This window comes from Python bivittatus, unplaced genomic scaffold (assembly GCF_059951505.1).
Source record: "Python bivittatus isolate LINGU-HERP-01145 unplaced genomic scaffold, Pbiv_v1 ctg000700_np1212, whole genome shotgun sequence".
Classification (NCBI taxonomy): Eukaryota; Metazoa; Chordata; class Lepidosauria; order Squamata; family Pythonidae; genus Python; species Python bivittatus.
Window position 1 is genome coordinate 28,314,128 of NW_028277098.1, and position 22,863 is coordinate 28,336,990.

Genomic DNA, 22,863 nt, shown 5'->3' on the forward strand with positions numbered 1-22,863 from the left:
GGTAACACTTGTAATCCAAGCAACCTGTCAACAAGATGCTTGTATGCTTGCTCCCTCACTCCCATGCCAGGCAGCGCTATTAAATCTGAGCAAAAGTCAAATATGTGGAAGTGGGGGAATAAATGAAGGATACCCAATAAACACTGCCCTGTAGTAACCCAGTGTCTACCCTACCATGTTATGAAGACTCTTCTTTAAGGCCACAGTGTTTTGCTGCACACGAGTACAGCTATAGCCCTTTAGCATATTAAACTTCAATTCTAGCCAGCAAAAAAAAAAGTCAACAATTTTTCAACAATTTATTGTTGTGAAGAAGCTTGTCATTATGAAAAGTTCTGTAGAAAACTGTTTTCCCTGCTTTGAGGTTTAGAGTACTCAAAAGCAGAAAACTGTTATCAGTGAAAACTCCAATAGAAACAAAGTTATGTAGGAAACAATCTTGGCACATAAAGTAAAAAGCCCTTAAACAACTTAGTTCTGAAAACAGTATCTACCATGCAACAATACTGGCAAGAAAAGCCCATTTCTAATGCTTGTTACTCTCATCCATTAAGACATTAACATGGAAGACACTTAAATCTGGTTTATATAAAGTTAAATTGCATATAAATATGGTCTCACCATAACTGGCAGTCTTTATACAAGCCAACCACTCAGTTTAACAGTTCTAAGTAAGTAATAGGCACTTTGCCTTTTTGATTTCCTCGTTCACCCATCAACCAGTCTGAATCCATGCCAGGGATACTGTACACTGTTATTACCTAGAAACAATAAAGAAAACATTTATTTGTATTGTATTGTGTTGTGTTTTATATTGTGGTGTGTGGTGTGCATTGCATTGCATTGCATTGCATTGTTTGCCACCTGACTCCAACATAACTCTGGGTGGCATACAGAATAAAACAATTAATGTAATACAGACAATATAAAAAGCAAGAATCTGCAGGCACTATGACAGAGAATACCAACTTCCTAGATCCCTCCAGAAGACACTGTTTAATGGATGGGAGGCAGAGTATGCCAACTCTGCTGGATCATATAGGATGGGCAGAACCTATGTAAGATAAACCTCAGATAGTCAGGCCCCATGCCATGAAGGGCTTCATAGGAGGCAATCAACACCCTGAACTGCACCTGGAAGCCTGGTAACCAATGCAGCTCATGCAGCAGAGGTGCTACATGGGCATAAATGGCATGCCCATAACTGCTTGTGCCACTACATGCTGGACCAGCTTCAATTTCTGAGTGGTCTTCAAAGCAGCCCATGCACACTGCAGACCAAAGCATGAGAGACTATCTGAAGGGCCTCCCAGTCCAGGTATGGGTGCCAACTGGCACACTAGATGAATTTGTGCAAAGGTCTTCCTGGCCACAGTGACCACCTGATCCTTGCATAGGAGCCGTGAGTCCTGAAGGGGAAAGTGTAACCTTCTTCAGGATTAAAGACAGAACATCTCCAGATCTGGGTAATCCAAATACCCACAACCACTTAGTCTTGTCAGGGTGAGGTTGAGCTGTTCCTCCTCATCCAAAACCACACAGCCAAAGATTTTGACAGCATCACCTGCTCATGATGTATGAATGGATATCATCAGCATGCTAATGATACTGACACCAAACTGATAGATAACCTCATCCAATTGCATCATGTAGGTATTAAATAGGAGAGGCAAGAGCATCAAGCCCTGAGGCACCTCATATGTCAGGGTCTCTGGGTTGATCTCCCCCACACACCTGCCAACATCAACTGGACCTGACCATAGAGAAAGGAGAACCACCAGAATGCTAAGTCTCCCACTCCTAATCACTGCATGGTATCCAAGGATACCATGGTTGATGGTATAGAAAGCTGACAGAAATCAAAGAGAACCAGGATGACTGCACTACTCATGTCCTGGCCTTGCCAGATGTCACCAAGCACAACCAGTGCCATCTCAATATTATGTTCTGGTCTCAAACCTGACTGAAAGGGGTCTAGATAATCCATATCTGCCAGAGACCTCTGAAGCTGTAACCTAAGTACCTTCTCAACCATGTTCCCCAGAAAGGGAAGTCTAGAGACTGGATGAAAACTAGGCATTCTAGTTACCATTCCCTCTCTCAATGAAGCAGATACTATCACAAGGACCAAACCACATATCACCCCTGGGCAGTGTTCAAGTGGGGCATGGATCTAATAAACGGGTGGTCAGATTAACAGACCTGAAGACACTGTCTCCTTCCACAGGAGTTACCAGCCCAACTCACTCCAGATAACCACACAAGTCCTTGCTTCTGTCACCTTGATAAACTTACCCAGTTGAAGTCCAACTCTGAGCAAATCCAAACAACTTTATCTGCCAGATGCCTATTCCTCATACTACCCTCCAAGTAATTCTATGGTTCATCCCTCCCCACCAAGGAACAAGTCACTTTAAAGAGGGCCATTGGGTGGCTATCTGCAGACCCAACAAGGGCAGAAAAATAACTATGTTTTGCCACCCTTATTGCCTTGATATAATCCCTGATATGGACTTTTACTCATGCTTGGTCAGATTCGCTGTCTTCTTCCAACAATGTTCTAGATATCTTTTCTGGCATTTAATCTCCCAAAGTTCCTCGGAAAATCAAGGAGCACATCAAGATCAACACAGTGAGAGTCTGCAGAGGAGCAATCCAATCCAGGACCCTTGACACATGCCCATTCCAGGCAGTGACCAAGGCTACAATTGAACCACCCATCAGATCCTTGGGAAAAAGATCCAAGGTCCATCTGAAACCTCATAGGATTCATCAGTCACCTGGGGCAGACCAATATAACCCTAACCCTATATCCCAGTAAGGCTGGAGGGATCACAAGTGAGTTAAAAAGAGATCAGACAGTAATCTGACCATGGCAAAGATCTGATGGTAATATCATCCACACCCACATCACGTTGCAACTGCCCTAAGACAAAAGCAAGATCTACCATACAGCTAAAAAATATTTGCTTTTATTTACAGTAACAAATGTGTACCTCATCTGCAAGAAGTGATAATTCAGTGCTGTTTGCAGCATCATAATCATAAAGTACTCTGGCTTTTCTACTACCACTTGAGGACTTCAATTCACCAAAGCTTGAAGAAGCTGCTGCACTGCTTATTGAAGATAGTGAGGGTGTAACAGTAGCTGAGGACATATTAAGAGAAGAACTACTTGGAGCACAGGTTGAAGATGACTGGTTATTGTTGGCAAGAACTGTAGATGGAAAGCTATAAAAGACAAACATTAAATTAATTATTATGGGTAAACAATGCTGTAACAAACTTTCAAATGACAATTTTACTATGGATTTTCTTTATCTTCCAATATAATCTTTCAATAGCAAGCAATTCTATTTTCCAACTATAAAACACAATGTACAAAAGCTTCCATAAATTATAGCTTTAAAAACAAAATTATAAAAGTTACAAAATATTTGATTCAAATTGTTTTACTACTTTGCTTCAGAGGAAAAGTATACTATTAAATTCTAGCTGTCATGAGTAAATACTGATCTTTGATTTTACGTGAACAGAAATTTTCCAGAAAGATATTCTCAAGCATTTGCACTAGCATGTTTATGCAATAAAGAGTTCATGTTTAGTCCAGACAACTGCAGAGTAATTTCAACAATACTGTATTGTGACATAAACAGCATTTAGGATGCATGTTCACATCCAATTACATTTTAGAGCAGTAGGCATTATGTATTAAGATTCTGGGAAACAAAAACTAAAAGATCTTATGGGGCTCTGCAGAACAAAACATTAAATTTCTTATCATTACGAATACAAGAGAAGCTAATTGGGTATACACATCTGTTTTATTAAAACTGTAACTCCATACAGTAATGAAAATATTATTTTTACACATTGTGAGAAAATTATGTTATCGCAATGCTGCATCTTGTTTCTTTAATCAATTAATTATTATTTTAATTGCTTATCAATTTTATACCTGCCACACTTAGTTATTATATTACTTCACTAAGCTAGGAAGGTTTTTTTGGGGAAGCAGCTATCCAGCCTCAGGACCACTACCTAAAAGATTAAGTATCTAAAGCTGAACAGGCCCAATATACAATGTATTTTCTTAAAGCCTACATTACAATATATATGCTTTCTGCTAATGTTGATAAACAGTAGAAATCAAATCCTTCTGAACTTTGCCTTGCCACTATCTTCTTGAATTAAACACTTGAAAATGCTAGGTAAAGCTCCATCTTGCAAATTTGGAAACAGAGAACAAATACATTTTAATTAATTAATTAATAATATCTAATATTGTGCAGAAATTTAACTATCCCCAATTGTTCTGTCTGATGCATCACTGGGATACTGATACCATCCAGAAAAGTTCTCTGCATCCAAATGTCTCACAGCCTCTGAAATATTCATGGCATAAGATTACAATCTCAATAACCCAACCAGATAATTCCTCCAGAGGGGGTGGGGGTGGGGGAATGAACCACTTCAAAATGGCAGGCATGACCAGAGAATGGAAGGCCCACTCCTTTTTAATATGCATGGCATGCATCACAGTCCTACCTGCCACTTGGAAGCTGTTGACCCCCTTCCCACAGATGCCCCTGAACCCATTTTGTTGTTAAACAAGTGCAAAATATTTTACAATGGGTCAGGTAATCTTGAAGCTTGCAGGCTACATGCAGCTCTCTAAGTTTGGTCTTCAAAACATGCTGATTAAATTTGGGGAGCAAAACAACCAGTTTTTCAAATTATTTTGCATATTAAACTTTTCCAAATCCACCCCCCTAAAAAAAAACTACCCTATCCCCCCACTTTGACCAGATATATCAGCATGTCTTACCTAAAATATTACTTTTTGCACTTGCTCTGCATAAAGTGCTTGCAAATTCATACTATATCTATTCATATGTTATTTTAACAGTGAATGAAAGAGCAATATTCTCTTTTATTGAATGTTACAACTGTTTCCTAACTTGATAATTAATTGTTTAAATGAATTATCAGTTCACCTACGTGGGACATGTTTGTCTTTCTACTATATATGTAATGCTGGTTGACCTATTACTAGAAATGGTACTAATATTTCATTATGAGATTTGAATAGCCACTACACAAGATTAAAAAAAAAATCTAAAATAAATCTATTTTATCTCTTTAGTTTAGACAAGCACCTAAAGAGTTTATTATTCTGTTACCTTCCAAGCTGTTTCTGAAGGTCCAACATATACTGATAACATTGTGCATAGTAAGTCAGCTGGGCTTCTACAAAATCATTTAAACAGCGAAGATGATGTGCCTATGATACAACAAAATGCAAATGTTAGTATCAATTAATTAATTGTGTTAATTACAGGGATGTATCCATCTTTCAAAAATTACAGGGATACTAATTTGGGAGGATATGGGGAAATTAAGGATTACCTATATCAGAGGTGAAATTAGTAACTTTCACAAATAAGACAATTAACATAGGATAACCACAAACAAATACAGGTAGTCCTCTGTTAATGACAGTAATTAGGACTGGCAACTCCACTGCTAAGTGTCACAGTCATAACGCATGATGTCATGTGACTGCACCGATTTACGATGGCAGTTGTTGTTGTTAGGTGATCCAACACTGGACCATCATAATTGCATGCTGGTCACCAAACACCCAAATCATGATCATGTGACAGTGGGGATGCTACAATGGCCAGAATGTCGAAGACCAGTCATAAGTCTCACTCGTTCAGCACTATCATAACTTCAAACAGTCCCTGAATAAATGGTTGCTGAACAAGGACTACCTGTACATCTGAACTTAAGCTGCAGATTTTCATTTTAAATGGGGGGAAGGGAGGAACCTGAATCTTAAATTCTAGAGCATGATCTTTCATTTACTATAGTCTTACTATATCAGATGATCTAGGATGGTAGAGAGAGTGGCAGGGATATAGTCTTAATATTTTGTTATAATTGCTTTTGATTTTCTTACCCTCAATAATTAAGCAAAACTATCTTCCCTTTTACTCTGTACTTACATGTGTACTGTTGATGCCTTCCAACAGAAGTCTAGTAATTTCTGCTTGCCGGTCAAACTCACTTTGGGCTATCCGAACTTCCTGTTCAGACTGAAAAACATATTACAACTTTTCATATTGTTGATAATACAAAATAATGCTGTGGGCAAAATATAACTAATAGTTCAATAAATGGTGGTTCTTCATTGGACTGAACAGCCTGTCCCAGAGCAGCTGAGCAATGTATTTTTCATTGGAAGCAAGCCTGTTACAAGTCTGAAGGCTATATGGACAAAACAGTTTTTTTAAAAAAAATTCTCAACTAAACTATATTGAAAATAATTCAGGAGCTGGGTTCGGAAAAACAGCTATATTCACATTCAGTGTAATGTACCCTAGATCACACTGACAAAGATACTCATGTTTAAAGAAGGCAGATACATGTCTGTTTCAGACCACCTGCCAGAAGGTATAGTTTGGAAAGCGGTGGGAGCAAGCCTGTCTGCATGTCCCATTTTCTCCCCATTTTAAGCTCTCCAAACAATCAAATGAGTGCCTAAACAAGACTATATAGTTCCAGCTAGAAGTAGTACTGAGCGCATTTCAGATACAGAACTGGAGACTGAAGCTCACAGAATAATCAAGCAAGTTCTTGTCCTATGTAGCAAAATAGAATTATCTTTTGTAGTTGACATATTTTGGGGGTCTTTTTGGTAATTGTATATCATTTTGCCATGACCACATCACATTTCATTGACCAATAATACTAATCTCTGGATATCAGCATTTCAGCATTATTTCTTAATCAACACTTTCACTTAGGAGTACTTACTTTTGTCACTTCCTCTGCCCATATCTTGTAAGCATAAAGAAGTAAAGAAACAATAAGAATTTATATTGCTACTTTTTCCTGATTTTTCTCCTGATGTTAATTAATCAATGCTCATTTCATAGATTTATTTTATAACGTATTGCCCACGCTTGATATTAGCTGAAGTTTAAACTAGTGAATATTGTTATAATTGATAGTGTTATTACTACTGCAGTTTCTTACAGGCTAATTTTCCAAAATTATCATCAACATTATTATCCTTAACTTTAGGAAATATTAGTCTAACAAAAACTGGTTTTCACTGCCAGTTAAAACCTTTATGCAACAATTTTCCTCACGGTAGTCTAAGAACAATTGTATGAAAGGAAGGTGTGGAAACAAGGAATTTCTACGTTCTGTCAGCAGCTTCTAACATGAAACAAAGGGGTTTGTTGTTTGTTTGTTTTTACATTAAAGGCTTAAATAGATATTCAATATTTGGATCCAGAGTGGCTTCTTTAGAAAGAAAAGGGCCCTTTGGGCTCTGATTCAGTCAAGACTCCCCCCCCCCACAAAATGTCTCTCCACTCCCTTACAATGTTCAATATTTCAGAGGTGGTGTAGGAGGTGGAGTAGTAGGATTGTACACACACAGAGAGAAAATTTCTCATTTTTCATGACTAATGTTTTGTTTATGAGATCTCTGGATCCAATCAATTAAATGTGTCAAAAGCATAGTCTAACAATTTTAGAAGAAATTATATCTTCAAAAGCAACAAAAAGAATATACTCTAAGAAACAATTGACAGAATTATGGACAGATGGATGACATTTATTTTTAAAAATGGCCTATATAAGCCAAAGCTATTCAAAATACAGCACTACAAACAATAATGGAAAGATAAGTGATTTCTCTTGCTATCCAAGCCTGCCTTTGTCATTTCAATAATTTAGCCCATTCTGGTGGTTACAAAAAAGGGCCCACTCATTCTGTTACTTTTATGCATTAAATACAATGCAATATTCAAATTGCTAGCACTCAAATGTATTATGTATTTTTATAAATTAGTCTACTTTAACCAGTGTAATTCTGTTCTAAAAGATTTCTGTCAACCTACATATATATCAAAAGCTTCTATGATATTATTTAGATGAGCCAAAATATTTTCACAAGGCCTTAAAACACATCAAACTTGTGAATAAACTGTTTTTAAAGTCTATTTGAAACTTCAGTAGAAGTATTTAATATGTAAAAACTGTAACTTTATACATGATAATGAAGTGGAAATTTTGAAAAAAAGATTTTTTTTTCTCTAAAGTACTATATAGGACTTCATTTTCAGTCATTTAAGGCAATAACTAGCAAGTTTAACATGGAACAGACCAAGATTGCTGATTTTCAATTTTTATTAAGCAGAAAACTATGTTCCTACTAACATTAAGATTCTAGGTAAGAGATCAGCTAACAAATGCTCTGCAAATACACTAAACACTATGTTCTGAAGAACCAACTGTACTAGATACCCAAATTAGCTAACCTTATAGATTGAAGTGAAAAAAAGCAGCGGATGAAAAAATGCACAATGAGAGAGATTATTTATAATGGAAATACATAGAAAAAGATGTAGCAAATAATTTAGTCCAAGACAGTAATGAACAATTAAGAGTTTAAAAAGGCAGAGAAAATGCGGAGCAATTTCAATGGAAATAAAAAATGTTCTGGAAGTAGATAAAAAGGATAAACAAAGAGTGAATGGAAATAAAAATGAAAGTGATGAACTATTTGAAATTAAGTGAGATGAGGTAACACTGGGAGGAGTACTGATAGCCGTGATCACTGGGTGGTGGAATTATCAGTTGAAGTACAGCAATGTAGGGCACCTCCTCCTAGTTTATACTACGGAGGAAGGAGGAAAATGAGAAAAGAGGGATTTGGGAGGTTTGGGTGAAAAGACAGGTTTGAGAGGTTCAGAGTTCTAGTCTAAGAAAAGCTCCATCTTCAAAGAGACAGGATTATGAATATATTTAGTGCCAGAGAAGAGAAGTGCTGACAGACTACAAATAACTATATTACATTAATCTCTTTATAGCCCATTTTAAGCTATTTACTGAAATTAACATCTTTGTTTAAAGGTTAACTGACTGTGCCATCCTGTATCTTCCCTACTTAGTCATGTTAGGAGAACATAAAGAAGAACCCTAAGAAACAAAGGGAGAAAACCATAAGCTTTTCTAAACCAGAAAAAGTGTTGGTGGTGGCAACAAGACAAACAGAGATCTCCCAAAATTAACAGAACTTCACTTTAATTTTGAAGAACAAAAGGATAAAAAAGGACTCCCATAGCAAGGAAGGAACACAACAATACTCATCTCTTGAAGACCAGAATTGAAATGAATGCTATAAATTCATTTTTCTTAAATGCTGGTATTTAAGCTATGAAAAGAAAATCATATATGCTGTGAAGATGATGAAATATGGTAAACCCTTATGTGTAGAAGATGAAGATGAAGAAATATTAAAATATAGACAAGGACTGCTTATGAAGTAGCCATGTGATTTGTTTAATGTGTGTGAAGACTGCCTCTGTGACTGATTATTGGAAGAATGTTAATGTTCCTTTATACAAATGGAAATAAAGCACAAGTGAATGCCAAAAGTACAAGAGTGTTAAATATACCTGGGAAGGTATTTAGTAGAATTCTGACTTTAAGAATATAAAAAAGTAACAATGAGCAAAATTTGGGAAGTGCAATGTAGCTTTATACTAGACAGCAGGCACATAGTTCAGATTTCTGCTCCTTAGCAAGCCATTGAGAAACATGAATGTGACAACAAAAGTTTATTGTCCATCTGTTGATTCAGAAAAAGCATATTATAGATAGGCTTGAATTAAGGAAAGTTTTGCATGAATATGAAGCTTCAAGTTGGTTGCTGAATGCACTACAAGTGATATGATGAAAGGAAAGCATGTGAGAGAATAAACTAGCACTCTTAGCAAATAGTCCAGTTTTGAGCAGGCAGTAAGACATACATGTCCCTTTGGTTGATTAATGTAGTTATGGATAGATGTATAAGGAATGTTTGGAGCTATGTATGTGGAGGATGCTGTGTTGTTGGCTGAGAATCTGAATATGCAACAAATGTTAGACAGACTATATGACACAAACAGGAGCATAGATAGGAAAATTAATTATCAAAAACAGTTGTGTTTTGAAAAGGAAAATTGAGTATTTGCAAAGTATACTTAAATGGAAAACTTCCAGCTGATGAAACTGAGTATATTCTGCCAGTGTCTACCATTTTAATTTCTTTCAACAAACATTCATCCCTCATAACAGACCACATACCACCTGTTGTCTTTCTACAAGCACATACTAATATTTCTCTATTTGGTTCTCACCTTTACTAAACAATTAATTAATAGAAAGTATGTGGTTTGTTGTGAGGGATGAATGTTTGTTGAAAGAAGTAAAAATGACTATATATAAGAGGGGGCTTCTGCCCACTTTGCTGTATGGAAGTAAAAATTGGGAGGTATTGGAAGAAATATAAAAGGTGAATGCAGGGGGAATAGGATACTTAAGAAGTATGTGCGGTAAAACAGGAAAAGGCAGAGTCAAGAATGAATGGGTGCTGAGTGAACGTGGACTGAATATAAATACAAGTGACTAATACAAAAGAAGTATATTGAGATGGTTTAGTCACAGAAAATACAACACAAATTTATGAAAGTAGAATTAATGGGGAAAGAGGAAAATCAAGAAAGTTGTGGTAGGATGGAGTCGATGAGTTCCTGAAAAAAGAGAGGTAAGAAGTTTAAAGAGCAAAAGGGAATACATGGAGTAGTGTATCAAAGTGGTGGAAACAAGAATGCTTTTCAAGATATGGAAAAAATATAATGAATGGTGTTGGTATAAATAAATTTTAGATACGTTTCTTTTTCTCTTTCTCTTGTATCTTTGTTTTAGCTTATTTTTTCCTACTCATTTTCTATGCTCTAAATATTGCTGCTTAAACTGAAAGTGAAAAGTATGATGGGGATGCATGTAGGTACATATATTATTTCCTAAATATCTACAGCGCCTTAGAAGAAGGGCCAGAAACATAAACATAAAAACATAAAACATAAACATAAAATTATTTAACCTATTAGTGCTTTCAATCAGAAAACAGCTGTTTGAGATACAGCTCCCCCCCTCCACAAATGAAGATGTTAGATAAAACATTATATATATCGACATGGTCATTTGATGTACTCCTTCATCTAAATAAATAATACAGATCAGCAGGAAAGCAAGAGGAAACACCTAAAGAAATGTTATGAAGACAAAAGGCCAACAAACCTTTAGCCATTTTACATGCAGCAAGTTGAGCATGTAAGAGACATTTACCATAATGTTATTTTCATCAGGTGGAGACAGGTTTAGTTGCTTAAAGTATAAAGACAAAAGGATGTTATGTTGTGGAAAAAAGCTACAAAATGCAACGTAGATCGGTAAGTTATATTGCAATATTGGTAGGCAGAGCCAAGGATGTAAGCTGCACATTGTCTGAGAAGTGACACTGAATAATTTTTTTATCCTTTTCAATATACAGAATTTAGTTCCTCCAGAACATCCTATCTGTACCTTTAGATTATCACTTAAGCCTTATCTATACATCTTAAATAGTACAGGTAATCCTCATTTAGCCACCACAACTGGGACTGGCAACTCAGCCATTAAGCAAAGCGGTCGCTAAGTGAAACCGCAACTGTGCTTATGATCTAACTTCAGCTTTCCTTTGCTTTACAGACCTGCAAAGGTCATAAATGCGAGGATTGATCGCAAAGTTACTTTTTCATCACCATCATAACTGCAAACACTCTCTAAATGAGGCAGTCTCATTTATATAGGTACAAGGACTACCTATAACTAGAATGTTTTCAATATTTTCCTTTAATAATGATCTCCCTCAGGAAGACTGCTTAGCTCTTGCAATCATTTAGATCAGAGATAGGAAATCTGGTCCCCAGGTCCTCTCTTGATGGCCCTAGGAGTCCCTTTCTTTTATTGTCAAAAATTGATGGCTGTTTACTCCCATTTTGTACTGGGACACAAAGTAAGATAGTGATACGAGCTCTAAAGCATGTATATATTTATAAAGAAAGAAACCCCCAAAGTTCAGCCTTTATAATATGGCTCCTCTCACTTTATGGCCTCTCCTAAAAATATTAAGGGTGGCTCTTGGCTACAAAAAAATTGCCTGCCACTGATTTAGAAACAAGCCAGTTACATTATCTCAGATTTTTAAGAAACACTAATGTCTGCATTTTCATTTTTCTATATATCTGAATTAACAGTTGTTGGTCACTGTATTAGGAGAAGTACAAATGATTTCTTCCTAGTTTGTCAGCTGCTCTAAACAAGCAAGCAGGTAAATAAATAAATAACCTACAGACCAGCTTTTTTTTAAGTACAGCCTATAAGGAAGATGCCACACAGATATAGTATAAGCCTGCAAAGACTAACAATCTGTATTTAAAACACACACACAAAACACACACGCACACACAGTGTCCTTCCACAAGCCAAGAAGACAAGTTTGTTGAGACGTGCTTTTATTTATTTATTTAAAAAAATTATAAGGCTATCCAATTCTATATTGACCCTGGCTGGCCACAACGACCCTGAGCTTTAATAGACTGCACTGTATTTTTAATTGGATTTCTGTTTTTAGTTAACACTTTTTTGGTTAATGTGACTTTTTTGTGGTGTTTGGATATTTTGAGTTTTTGTTCTGTTCTTATAAACTTATCTGACTTATCTTTAGACAATAGACAGTATCTAAGACAGCCAAAATTTATGCTCACCATGAATAGACACATGAGGACAAGCAGATTCTTGTTCTGCTTTTGAAATGCTTCCATCAGTTTATCAGTTTCCAACTCTGGATGAGGATTATATTCTTTCTGGTGCATAACTTGGAGGGAGGTGGTCACATGTTTATATGCCTATGTGCCTTCAATGAATTGTACCTTTTATTAAATTTAATAAGTTCATCACTTTTAGCTTTTTCTGGATTTGCATAGCCTGGCCATGATGATTCACGCTCTGAGTTTTAGCACTGCTGTATTCAGCTCTCTTTCTCATAGGAACATCTCAGAATTAAAGCCAATATAGTGTTTTTCTCCTGTTGTGTGTTCTTCCTTGAAATTATGTACCTGGAAATAGCATTTTTATAGCCTTTCTTCCACCAGTGAGTTCCTAGAGATACTCCTCATTTTCTAGATAACATTTCAGGAATTATTTAATTTTGCCCAATATTGTCTAATTTCAAGGAGTAAAGATTTCCTGTTCCAAAGTGTCTCCTTAAACTGAACAAAGTTCTTCTCCTAACATGTTCACAGCCACAAACCCTTTAACTTTGTTAAAACATGACATGTTTGTTTTTGTTGTTTTTAAATTAAGAACCAACAGTGACTGTTTTTAAAGGACTGGATCCAGATTTCATGTTCTGCAAACGAAAGGTCTCCTAATATCCATAAAAGTGTTTGGTCCAGCTAAAGCATTCTGCTGGCAGAAGTGTTTTGCCAACTCTTCTCTCCTCTTTCAATACTTTGTGCATTCCAAAAACGTGCATGGAAGCAGATTTTTTTCAAAGGGTATACAACATGGCTATAAAAGAGAGGGAGGAAAAAGCTGCTAAAGTTGTTGTCTATCCCTTCTGCTATTAGTAGCAATGTCTAGATTGTGAGGATCTGAGACAAAATGCCAATTAAACACAAAATTATATCTTCTGAAGTTCTTAGAGGTAGATCTTACTTACTGAAGCACGAGCTTCTGCTACTTTTGCCTTCTTCAGTCTAGTTTTGGCAGCATCCAAATCTAGCCTTTTATTTTGTAATAGTTTGCGTTCTCTCTGTAAAAAACAAAACATTATTATTTGGGAGAAAATGTGAAAAAGAGTTTCAGTTTAGTTTCACAAAAATAAAGCAGCATAACTACTGCAATTTCCTGTTCCTACTTGTACTACGTAAGACTGCTACATCGAGACTGTGTTACATTCCTTGATAAAGATACCAAATGCTTAAATATAAAAATAAAAATTATTCTTTGAGCTTTTACAATTATTTCAAGTTTCATTAAGAAATTATATTCATAACTTACAGTAATTGTTTTATAATCTCCTTCAATAAAATTTCTAAGAGGGGTAAGGAAGTTTATTGCAGAAGTCTGTATTAGTTCTCTGTCGGCTGCCCCAATTCTTTTTTGTGTTTCTCCACACTTAATAAGAGCATTTCCTGTAACAGAAAAATTGATTGCATGATTCAAATATCAGGTTATATATAGACTTAACTATAACTATAGGAACTTAACCCAGAAGTATTGACACCATCTTTTCACAAAAGCTATCCTTAGTTATTTATTTGTAATTATTACAGATTTAAATACTGCAACCACTTTTTTAACACTATGTTCAAAATGTTACTTTCAGTACCTAACACACAGTTTCAAAATGTAAAGTTCTAAAACACTTTCACAACAATGAAGATACGTTATTCATCATAGAATTAGTATCTAGTTCATTCATTCTAGACATTCTTTTCATACAAAGTAATAGTTACAACTTACCATATGCTGTTCCTGGGCCAAATTCATTCCCAGCATCAATCATATGCTGGCCCTGCAATTCTGGATTATTCATACGACTTGGTGCTTTGCGATCCAGTTTCTCATAAACAAATTCTTCTATTCTAGCATCTGGCAAAAAAGAAAATTTATCATTTATCCATTACAGGTAGTCCTTGGGTTACATCCACTCATTCAGCAATCATTCAAAGTTATCACAGTGCTGAACAAGGGGGACTTACAACTGGTCCTTGGCATTCTGGTTGTTGCAGTGTCCCCATGGTCACATGATTGCAATCTGGGAGCTCAGGTGTCTGGCTTGCGATTACGATGTTGCAGTGAGCCATGGTCACGTGATCATGATTTCTGACATTCCCTGGCATCTTCCGACAAGCAAAGTCAATGGGGAAACTGGCAGAAAGTCAGAAGTCACTCCTGCTTTTTTGCCTGCCCGCAGTCTGTAATGCCTGCCTGCAACACTCCACTCGCATTCCGTAGTGCCTGCCTGTGGCACGCCCCACCCCCGTGGCACCCCGCACCCCCTCATGGCACCCACGCAGTCCCCCGCACTGCTTGCCTGGGACTCCCATCTCTTCCTGCTTAATGACCTGCATGGTCCTGGGATTACAAGGGCAACCAGGACTGCAGGGATTGCCGCTAAGTGATGTGGTCACACAATGTCACCCTTTATGACATCACTTAGTGATGGAAATTCCATTCCTAATTTCCATCATAACCCAAGGACTACCTGTATAGCCAAACTTGCAATAATAATATACATAATCAAATAAATTGTAATAACAATATAAATAATCAAATTATTGCTGAGGTGCAATACAATGTGATGGTTAGGGTGCTGGATGAGGAAAGGGAAGAAAGAAGACCAGGTTCAAGTTCTCCCTCAGAGATCTAAGCTCACTGGCTGACTTTGGGCTGGTCACATTCTCTCAGCCCAACCTGTCTCAAAGGGTTGATGCTGTGAGGAAAAAATGGAGAAAGCTGCCTTGAGCTCCTCAATGAAATGCTGCCTTGAGCTAATGAAAGCTGGGATGTAAATCTAATAAACAAAGTTTTTTTTTTAAGGATTTGTACTTGAAGTTAACAAATAATGTATTTCCTGAAACATATTAAAGCTTTTAAGAAACCAATTTTCAGAACTAGCTGCAGAATTGAATTAAGTTTAGTTGCATTAAAGTGGTGTATAGTTTTGGTTCATTATTAAATGAACTGTTAAAGTGGTGTATATGTTCATTATTTCTGCTTCAACAAATCCTAGATCTCTGACATTCAGAGAGTTATACCATCAATTTTATCAAATCCTGATTCACTTAAGAAATTATAAAGTTGGTCTTTATTTTGAAGCAGTTTGTTTTGCAAAATTATGTATAGTTAACATTTTAAGTTCTACAATTATTGCATATTTTGTAAATATTAAAGCAATTGAAAGATGACATGTGAATTCAGTATGAAGAATTAAATGCTAGTTTCTCAAAAGTCAAAACTCAGGTTACATTATTTATTTGTATGTATGTATAAAATATCAATATGCAAATCAGTTAATGACAAAAGAGAAATAAAGTTTTGCTCTTACTTGGATTTGGTTGCAACAACACTTCTGTCTGTTTCATAATCTTTTCTGTCCACTGTTTTGTACATTCTGCCTTACACAAAAGATTTTCTAAGTGAGCATCCAATTCTGTCTTCTCTGCTTGCCCAAGTTTCTCTTCCGTAAACTATATTGATTAAACAAACAAAAGTACTTCTCAACATATAGATGAGCAAAACAAATTTATCAGCAAAAATACAAAACACACACACACACGGTAATAAAGGGCATTTCAGAATGCAAACTTTTGCCTCATTTTATTCATTCAGTTTTTTCATCTTCCTCTTACTAAAAAAAAACCCTCCCTTCTGATATTTTTAGCTAGAATGTTAAAAACAGGTAGGCAAGGCTTTTCAAATACAATACATACTATTTTCTGTAACAGTTGTCATGTCTTACAATAGGTCTATACACAAAGAATACAAGGATAGATGTATAAAAATATCAATAGAATGTGACATTCACTGGGAACAAGAAACAACACTCCCATTTTTTGCACAACTTCCCAGAGTAAACATAACACAGCAATCTATTGCTCTGGGAAGAGAAGGGAGAACTCTAAAGATTTCCAATTTTTAAATCCTCTCTTCAATAGGAAAAAAATATATGGGAAAACACGTAGTAGCAATTCTACATACTCTGCTGATTTACAACATGTGCTTATGAATGGGTTTCCAGATTTCAAAGTATTTTCAGTATGTTTAAACTGGAGCAGAAGACAAAGGGCAAGAATTCATTGCCATAGTTGCCAATTATCTAATCATGTATTATTTGATTTCAGTAACTGTTCGCCTCAGCTTCAGCATTACAGAACATCCCTTCCTTTCCTTCCAATATTCTGTAGGCATTCTTATGTAGTCAGACCACATTGCTTCTAAAGTTCTGTGTTAAATCAAAGAAAACTTTCCTCCTCACAGCTTCAGAATTTGGGGGAGGGGGGCAACAATATAAGAACAAATAACAACTGGCTACTAAAGGCTTGCATACTTGATGAAAAGCCTTCCTTCAGTAACATGTTTAAGCAAGTGATGCCTGTGCAATTCCAGAAATTCTTTATCCTTTTCAATCTGAGTTATCACAAACTATCTTTGTCACCCTGATGGATGATATGTAGAGAAGGTCAGGCAGGGTGTAGCTCTAATAGTTTCCCTAAATCTCTTAACAGCTTTTAGTACCATTAACCACATGGTATCCTTCCAGTTTAGCTTGTAAGTTGGAGACAGAACATTAGTGGCTCCATTTCTAAGGATTGATTTCAGAAAGGGCTGCTGCTAGATTGTCATATGACACCTCATTATATGCTTATACTAAAAGAACATATATCATTTTAGTTCCTTCATCATCTACACAAAAATGTCAATATTTTTTGGAATTTGAGAGTTCAGTATTTGTAAAATACAAATTTTGTCTCTGGAATTATATGACAAAATTAATTAATTAAAAGCAATTAATCATTTTTGCAATCTGTAAACTGCAAGTTTATCCTGGAATGACCTTGGTGGTTCAGGTAGGTATTGTTCAAATTATTTAGGTTAGAACTACAGTACACCCTCTCTAAAAGGCTAGGTTCACATTTAGGTAATGTTCAAACATGTTGATTCAGCTTATTTACTAAAATGGAATAGCATATGTATCACTTATGACCTCTCTTTCACAAAAGGAGCTTGGTCACCATTAATTTTCCAAGCAGAGTACTAAAACATTCCTGAAGATTGCTCTAAACACCAGTCATTCTAATGGATACCAAATAATAAACAAGTATCAACTGATGCTTTTTATGTTTTAGATACTAGACTATCATTAATTTCCCCAAAACTTAAAATTTTGGATAGATTCAGAGATGCCTTTAAATATTGCTTGTGTACTATCCTGAATGCTTAAGAAGTGCTGTATGCTACAGTTATGGTAAGTATTAAACAAGGTATTATGCAATGTGTGAATGAAACACTGCATGAGAATGTTTGATACAAACCCAGCATATGCAACTGTTACTAATGAATATCACTTGAGAGATATAAATTTGTGCAGGCAATCTCAAAAAACCATGTGATAGACATTCTATGGACCAGTTATGCAATTACCTATTGCATATAATTGTGGAAGAATGTAGAAAAGTAGATAACAACCAAGTACCTAATTCACGATAAAAATATTATTATGATAACATAGAAATAATTACTGATAATAGTATTACTATTACTATGATGACCTACTAGTACTAAAGTTATTGGAGCCTCTATGAACTAGTTTAACCCAGAGCAAAAAAAAAAAAAAAAATTATTTGAAGCCAAGAAAATGCAAAGTAAAACAGAAGTTCATTTTTTTCATATAAAAGTGAACAAGTCATCATCATAAGACAAGCATCATAGGATCTCTTAATTAGAAGATAGTTTTCTTTGTCCTCATTCCAGCACCAATGAACGAACTACAAATGAAGAAATGTAGTTCTTAGAATAGAGGAAGAACAGTGAAACACTGTAGTCTGTTAAGCAATTTATGAAATATTGACATTTCTTAAAAATAAGTTAACTTTGATTTATGTTAACTTTTAGCAGTGAACTTGGAGAATTGGGACAGACATCTATGATCTGGATCCTTTCCATTTCTGCTTGGCAAAAGGCTCCAAGGAATGACTCAGTGCTGGGTTGGAATGCTGGTAAGTGCTTCCTTGAGAAAGTAGCTGATAACCTCTGTTTAGAAGGAGATAGTATACCTCTTCCTCAAGAAACCATAACTCAGCCTAAAAATTCTGGACAATTATTGACTGGTCTCCAACCTTCCCTTTCTAGGGAAGGTTGTTGAGAAGACTGTGGGGAAGCAGTTACAGAAAGCTCTGGGGGAAACATTATCTAGACTGATTCCATTCTTGATTCAGACCTAGGGATACCACCAAGGTTATACTGATTATACTTTTGGATGACCTCTACTGAGATTGGGTTAGGGGGAATGCAATCCTCTTGGTGTTGCTTTATCTCTCAGCAGCTTTCAATACCATATATATATGTATAAATAAAAATACAATAAACTTGTAGGATTCTTTGCAAAGGACCATTAGTGCTGATGACCTGAAGTGTGAAAAGAGACCAGCTGAATGAAATTCTGTTATGCATATTGCCTGTCTTCCTCCCTCTCTCTTCTGAGTTCCTTGCAATCTAAATCTAATGTAAATAAAAGTAGAGTATATATTATGAAAACAAATGTGTAAAACCTTTTGGGGAATTAGTAGCAATGGCCATATGGGAAGGGAAGAGAAGAGGCTATGGGAGTAGACTTCTAATATAATATTCTGCTCCAAATGTCATTCTAAAGATTACAGAGCACAAGGTCATCAACAGAGAACTTTTAGGGATATCCCTCACATACAGAGAACTGTATGTCAATCACCAATCTGTCCATATCTCCTACACTGCTCCCTAGTTGTGAAAAATTCAGCCCTAATATTTGGCATTTTGGAAATGAATTAACTTAGACTTAAATGTTCTTTTAGTATATTTATTTTACAATATGTATAGCCTAGGCTATTCCTAAGGAATTCTGGATAAGGTACAAAGTCAAAGTAAACAAAATTAAAAACCAATATACACAGTTAAAATGTTATAAACATTAAACAATAAACTGATTGAACATTCACAAAACTAAACCAGCTAAACTCAAGGCTCAACACATGCTAGAATAAGATTGATCTACTTACGAAATGCCAGCAAGTTTGGGGGCAATTCATACCTCCAGGGCTCTCATTATAGGGGCTACCACTATAATGTCAGCATATCTTTCATTATGTTATTCTATCCCTATATGTAAGTATTAATATTATGTAATGAACAAAGGCAAGATTTGCATAAGCAGCTATAAATATTATCAATAAATAAACAATACTTAGCCAACATAGACTCATCTCAAAACACAAAGTAGGTCAAATTTGGTTAGGACTTGGATGGGAGAGCCTCCAAAAAAACTCTGGGACTGTAGGCTAGACTGGAAAATCAATCCTGGCAGAAGGCAATGGCAAACCATTCCCTTATTGTTACCAAGAAAACTACATAGACCTGGTGGCCATGGTGTCAATAGCAACTTAACTCAAAGGAAACTTTATTATTACCTTGTTTCTCAGTTTAAGAAAAGAGATGAGAAAAGATCAGAAAACTTAATATAGAAACCAAATGGATGGTTTAAAATTATTATTATATAATGGCACTTTAGGGGAGAGGCAGAAAAAGAGATGAATACAGTTCTAGAGGTATTGGCAATTATGTAACTAACAGAATTCTACCAAAAATGAAATACCATCCTGTAATTAATTGGAACAATGTCATGGAAGATCTCCCATATCTTTGTGCTATACCAACAATTGCATAACACAGGAAGCCTGATGTAAGGTAGTTAGAAACAAAATCCAACTATAAAGCCACTAATTCACCCATCTACCAATAGTGCAATTACCGGAAAGGGAATACTGTTAAGCAAATAGGCACAATTCCACTCTTCCACCACCATATATTAACAGGAATAGGCTTACAGTTTCTTTAGAATAAGAAAGAATCAAAAGAATTGATCATATATATTAGGCACCATAAGGCTCTGTAGACAGATATTTTCCTTTTGCATTACAGTCTTTCTAAAGTTAAACATAATCTTGCTGTGCAGTCACAGTCGTATGAAGTTACCTTTGAACTTTAGCTAATAATAGCTGAGAGCACCTACTTTTTCGTTTTTGAAACAATACAAAGGGAGACACACCAAGAACAAGAAATAGGCCTGGCTTTGTTATCTTATATATGGTTATTCTACTTGTACTCTTCCAACATGACAGTACAGATACAGAATTCTAGGTAGCAGCTCATGGCTCTTGAAGGGCCACTAGTCACATACAACTATCCTAATTGCTTGCATTTATTTGTCTACAGACAATATCTAATTTAAGTGGAAGAATAATGGCACAAGAAGAGCCCTGCTAGATCAAACTATAGGGCCATCTAGTCCAGCATTCTGTGTCACAAAGTAGTCAAATAAGGTGCACTTTGGAAACTTCAAGGCTAGAATGAATGGCAAAAGCTTAATTCCATTTGCCTCCCAACATCCAATACTGAAGGATCTGCTTATGATTTACAACATTAGTAAGCAGCTATCAATATAAATCACGTTCCCCCCCCCACCCCATCTTCCATGAACCTGTCCAGGTCCTTTTTCAAACGATCCACATTGACGGCTATTATCATGACTGGCTGCGAATTCCAAAGCGTGGTTATGTGCTGCGTGGAAAAAAGATTTTCTTTCTGTTAGTCCTGAATGTCCCTGCATTTAACTCTTCATGTTGTCTAGGCCATTCACGGTTTTATATCTTCATCACGTCTCGTCCCTTACCTTCCTCCCTTTCGAGGGAAACGCCCCCGGGAGATAGGGAGAAAGCTGACAAACCGAAGCGAATAAAGAAACCGAAATGGGGGGGGGGGGAAGTTGGGGAGAGAAATCTTGCGTAAGCGCTAGAGCTACGGAACAGCTGCATTTAGGCCAGCTGCGCTCCCCACCGCCCGAGAGGCTGTGAGGACAGCCGTTCCCGGGCCGCGGAAGGGCAAGGGGCGGACAAATAGGCATTATCAATGCCTCCGCCTTCTCCGCGTATGCAGACAGCGCGGTCCTGGGCAGAGCCGGGAGAGGAGACTGAGAGGCCTAATTTGGCTCCTGACTCGGCTGCCCCGATCGACCAGCTGCTGCCCCAATGCCAGAGGGGCTGGCTTCTACACCAGTTTGGCAGGGGAGAAGAGGGGCGGGGTCTCGCGCGAGGGCAGCGAGCGCGTGCGGCAACGGCCTGACCAACGCCCGAGTCCTCTCCCAGAAGAAGGCACCGTCTTCGGAGGGAGGAAAACAAGGCGTCGCTTCCTCAGTACTGGTTCTCTTCTCTGTCTTACCTGTACGGCTCGGCTGAGGAACGTGCCGGCATCCGCCGCCAGCTTCTTCACATTGAAATCCATAATATTCATCTTCAGCGGGAGCCAACAATTCTGGGGTGTTGTTGGCGGCGCCGGCCTGCCGCCCACCACACTTCCTCCCTTCGAAAGCGCCGGCCAAGGCGGCGGCAGTGGCGGCGACAGTAGGAGGGTGGTGCCAGCCGCGGCAGGGCCTCGGCCAGGAGTTACGAAACCAGCAGCCGATTGGATACATTGAGCTCGTGGGCGGAGCCATGAGCTAGAAGTAGAAGGCACCGCTACTAACTATGCTCCGCCCCCAACACTGATGACGAGTTTCCTAAGTGGAGCTTAATAGAACCTTCTCCATAGCCTGGGCGTGCTCCATTTCCCAGTCGCTGCAGTGTAGATTAGATTACAACGGTCGAGTCACGTATTGACCTCTCTTAGTTAGTCTAATGAGTAACTAGGTGGATCCTTTTTCCTGTCTCGGTAATTAGTGCTTGATGTGAGACAGTGTTGTGAAGCACCAGGCGCGCTTTTCAGAACACGGTCGTTATCCTGAAAATAGTTCCCAGGATCAGAAGGAACTTCTCTAAAAACATGCGACATAAATTCTTGTGAGTCCCAGTGAGTACGCCCTTTCCACAACGATTAGCTGTTTTTATGTGTTTCCGGCTATGTGGCATACGTCGTAAATCCCATATAGCAAATGTTTTCATTGATGCCATAGTAAAGGTGTGCCAACCTTTAAAATATAAATTGCCAATCTAGTAAAAAGTTTGTGTGCCTATTACCTCAGAATCCCAAGATAGCCTTTTCGAATTCATATTTGGGCTATACTGCGACCCTGGTAAGGTTACAAAATTAACTTCTGTAATAGAGCCAAGAGAGTGTGAAACATGTCAATCACATTGGGTTAAAGTGTTCATTGTCAGTTTA

At 37.1% G+C, this 22,863-nt stretch overlaps 1 protein-coding gene across 3 annotated transcripts; it reads right to left on the reverse strand.

Annotated features, from left to right (window-relative positions):
• Positions 1-285: 285 nt before the first annotated feature.
• On the reverse strand, positions 286-22,127 carry SH3GLB1 (SH3 domain containing GRB2 like, endophilin B1). Of its 3 annotated transcripts, XM_088154279.1 has the most exons (10): positions 21,925-22,127; positions 16,004-16,145; positions 14,416-14,544; positions 13,951-14,084; positions 13,610-13,702; positions 11,146-11,232; positions 6,012-6,101; positions 5,184-5,284; positions 2,997-3,231; positions 286-761 (listed from the first exon to the last, which is right to left on the reverse strand). In XM_088154279.1, exons 1-10 carry the CDS (start codon positions 21,994-21,996, stop codon positions 654-656), a joined length of 1,191 nt encoding a protein of 396 aa, XP_088010405.1. In that variant the 5' UTR covers positions 21,997-22,127; the 3' UTR covers positions 286-653. The 3 variants fall into 3 exon arrangements, with proteins under 3 accessions (XP_088010405.1, XP_007423848.1, XP_025019586.1); XM_007423786.4 differs by lacking the exon at positions 11,146-11,232 and having other exon boundaries at positions 21,925-22,126; XM_025163818.2 differs by lacking the exons at positions 11,146-11,232; positions 21,925-22,127 and adding an exon at positions 21,380-21,503.
• Positions 22,128-22,863: the final 736 nt, after the last annotated feature.

Bases quoted from the DNA above. Each gene is read 5' to 3' on its own strand.
- SH3GLB1 (XM_088154279.1), bottom strand. From the start codon at position 21,996: ATGAATATTATGGATTTCAATGTGAAGAAGCTGGCGGCGGATGCCGGC. The intron at 13,703-13,950 runs GTAAGTTATGAA...TGTTTTTTACAG, and splicing joins GAGATTATAAAACAATTACT to AGAGAACGCAAACTATTACA. The intron at 3,232-5,183 runs GTAACAGAATAA...TGTCTTTTATAG, and splicing joins CTTCAGAAACAGCTTGGAAG to CTTTCCATCTACAGTTCTTG.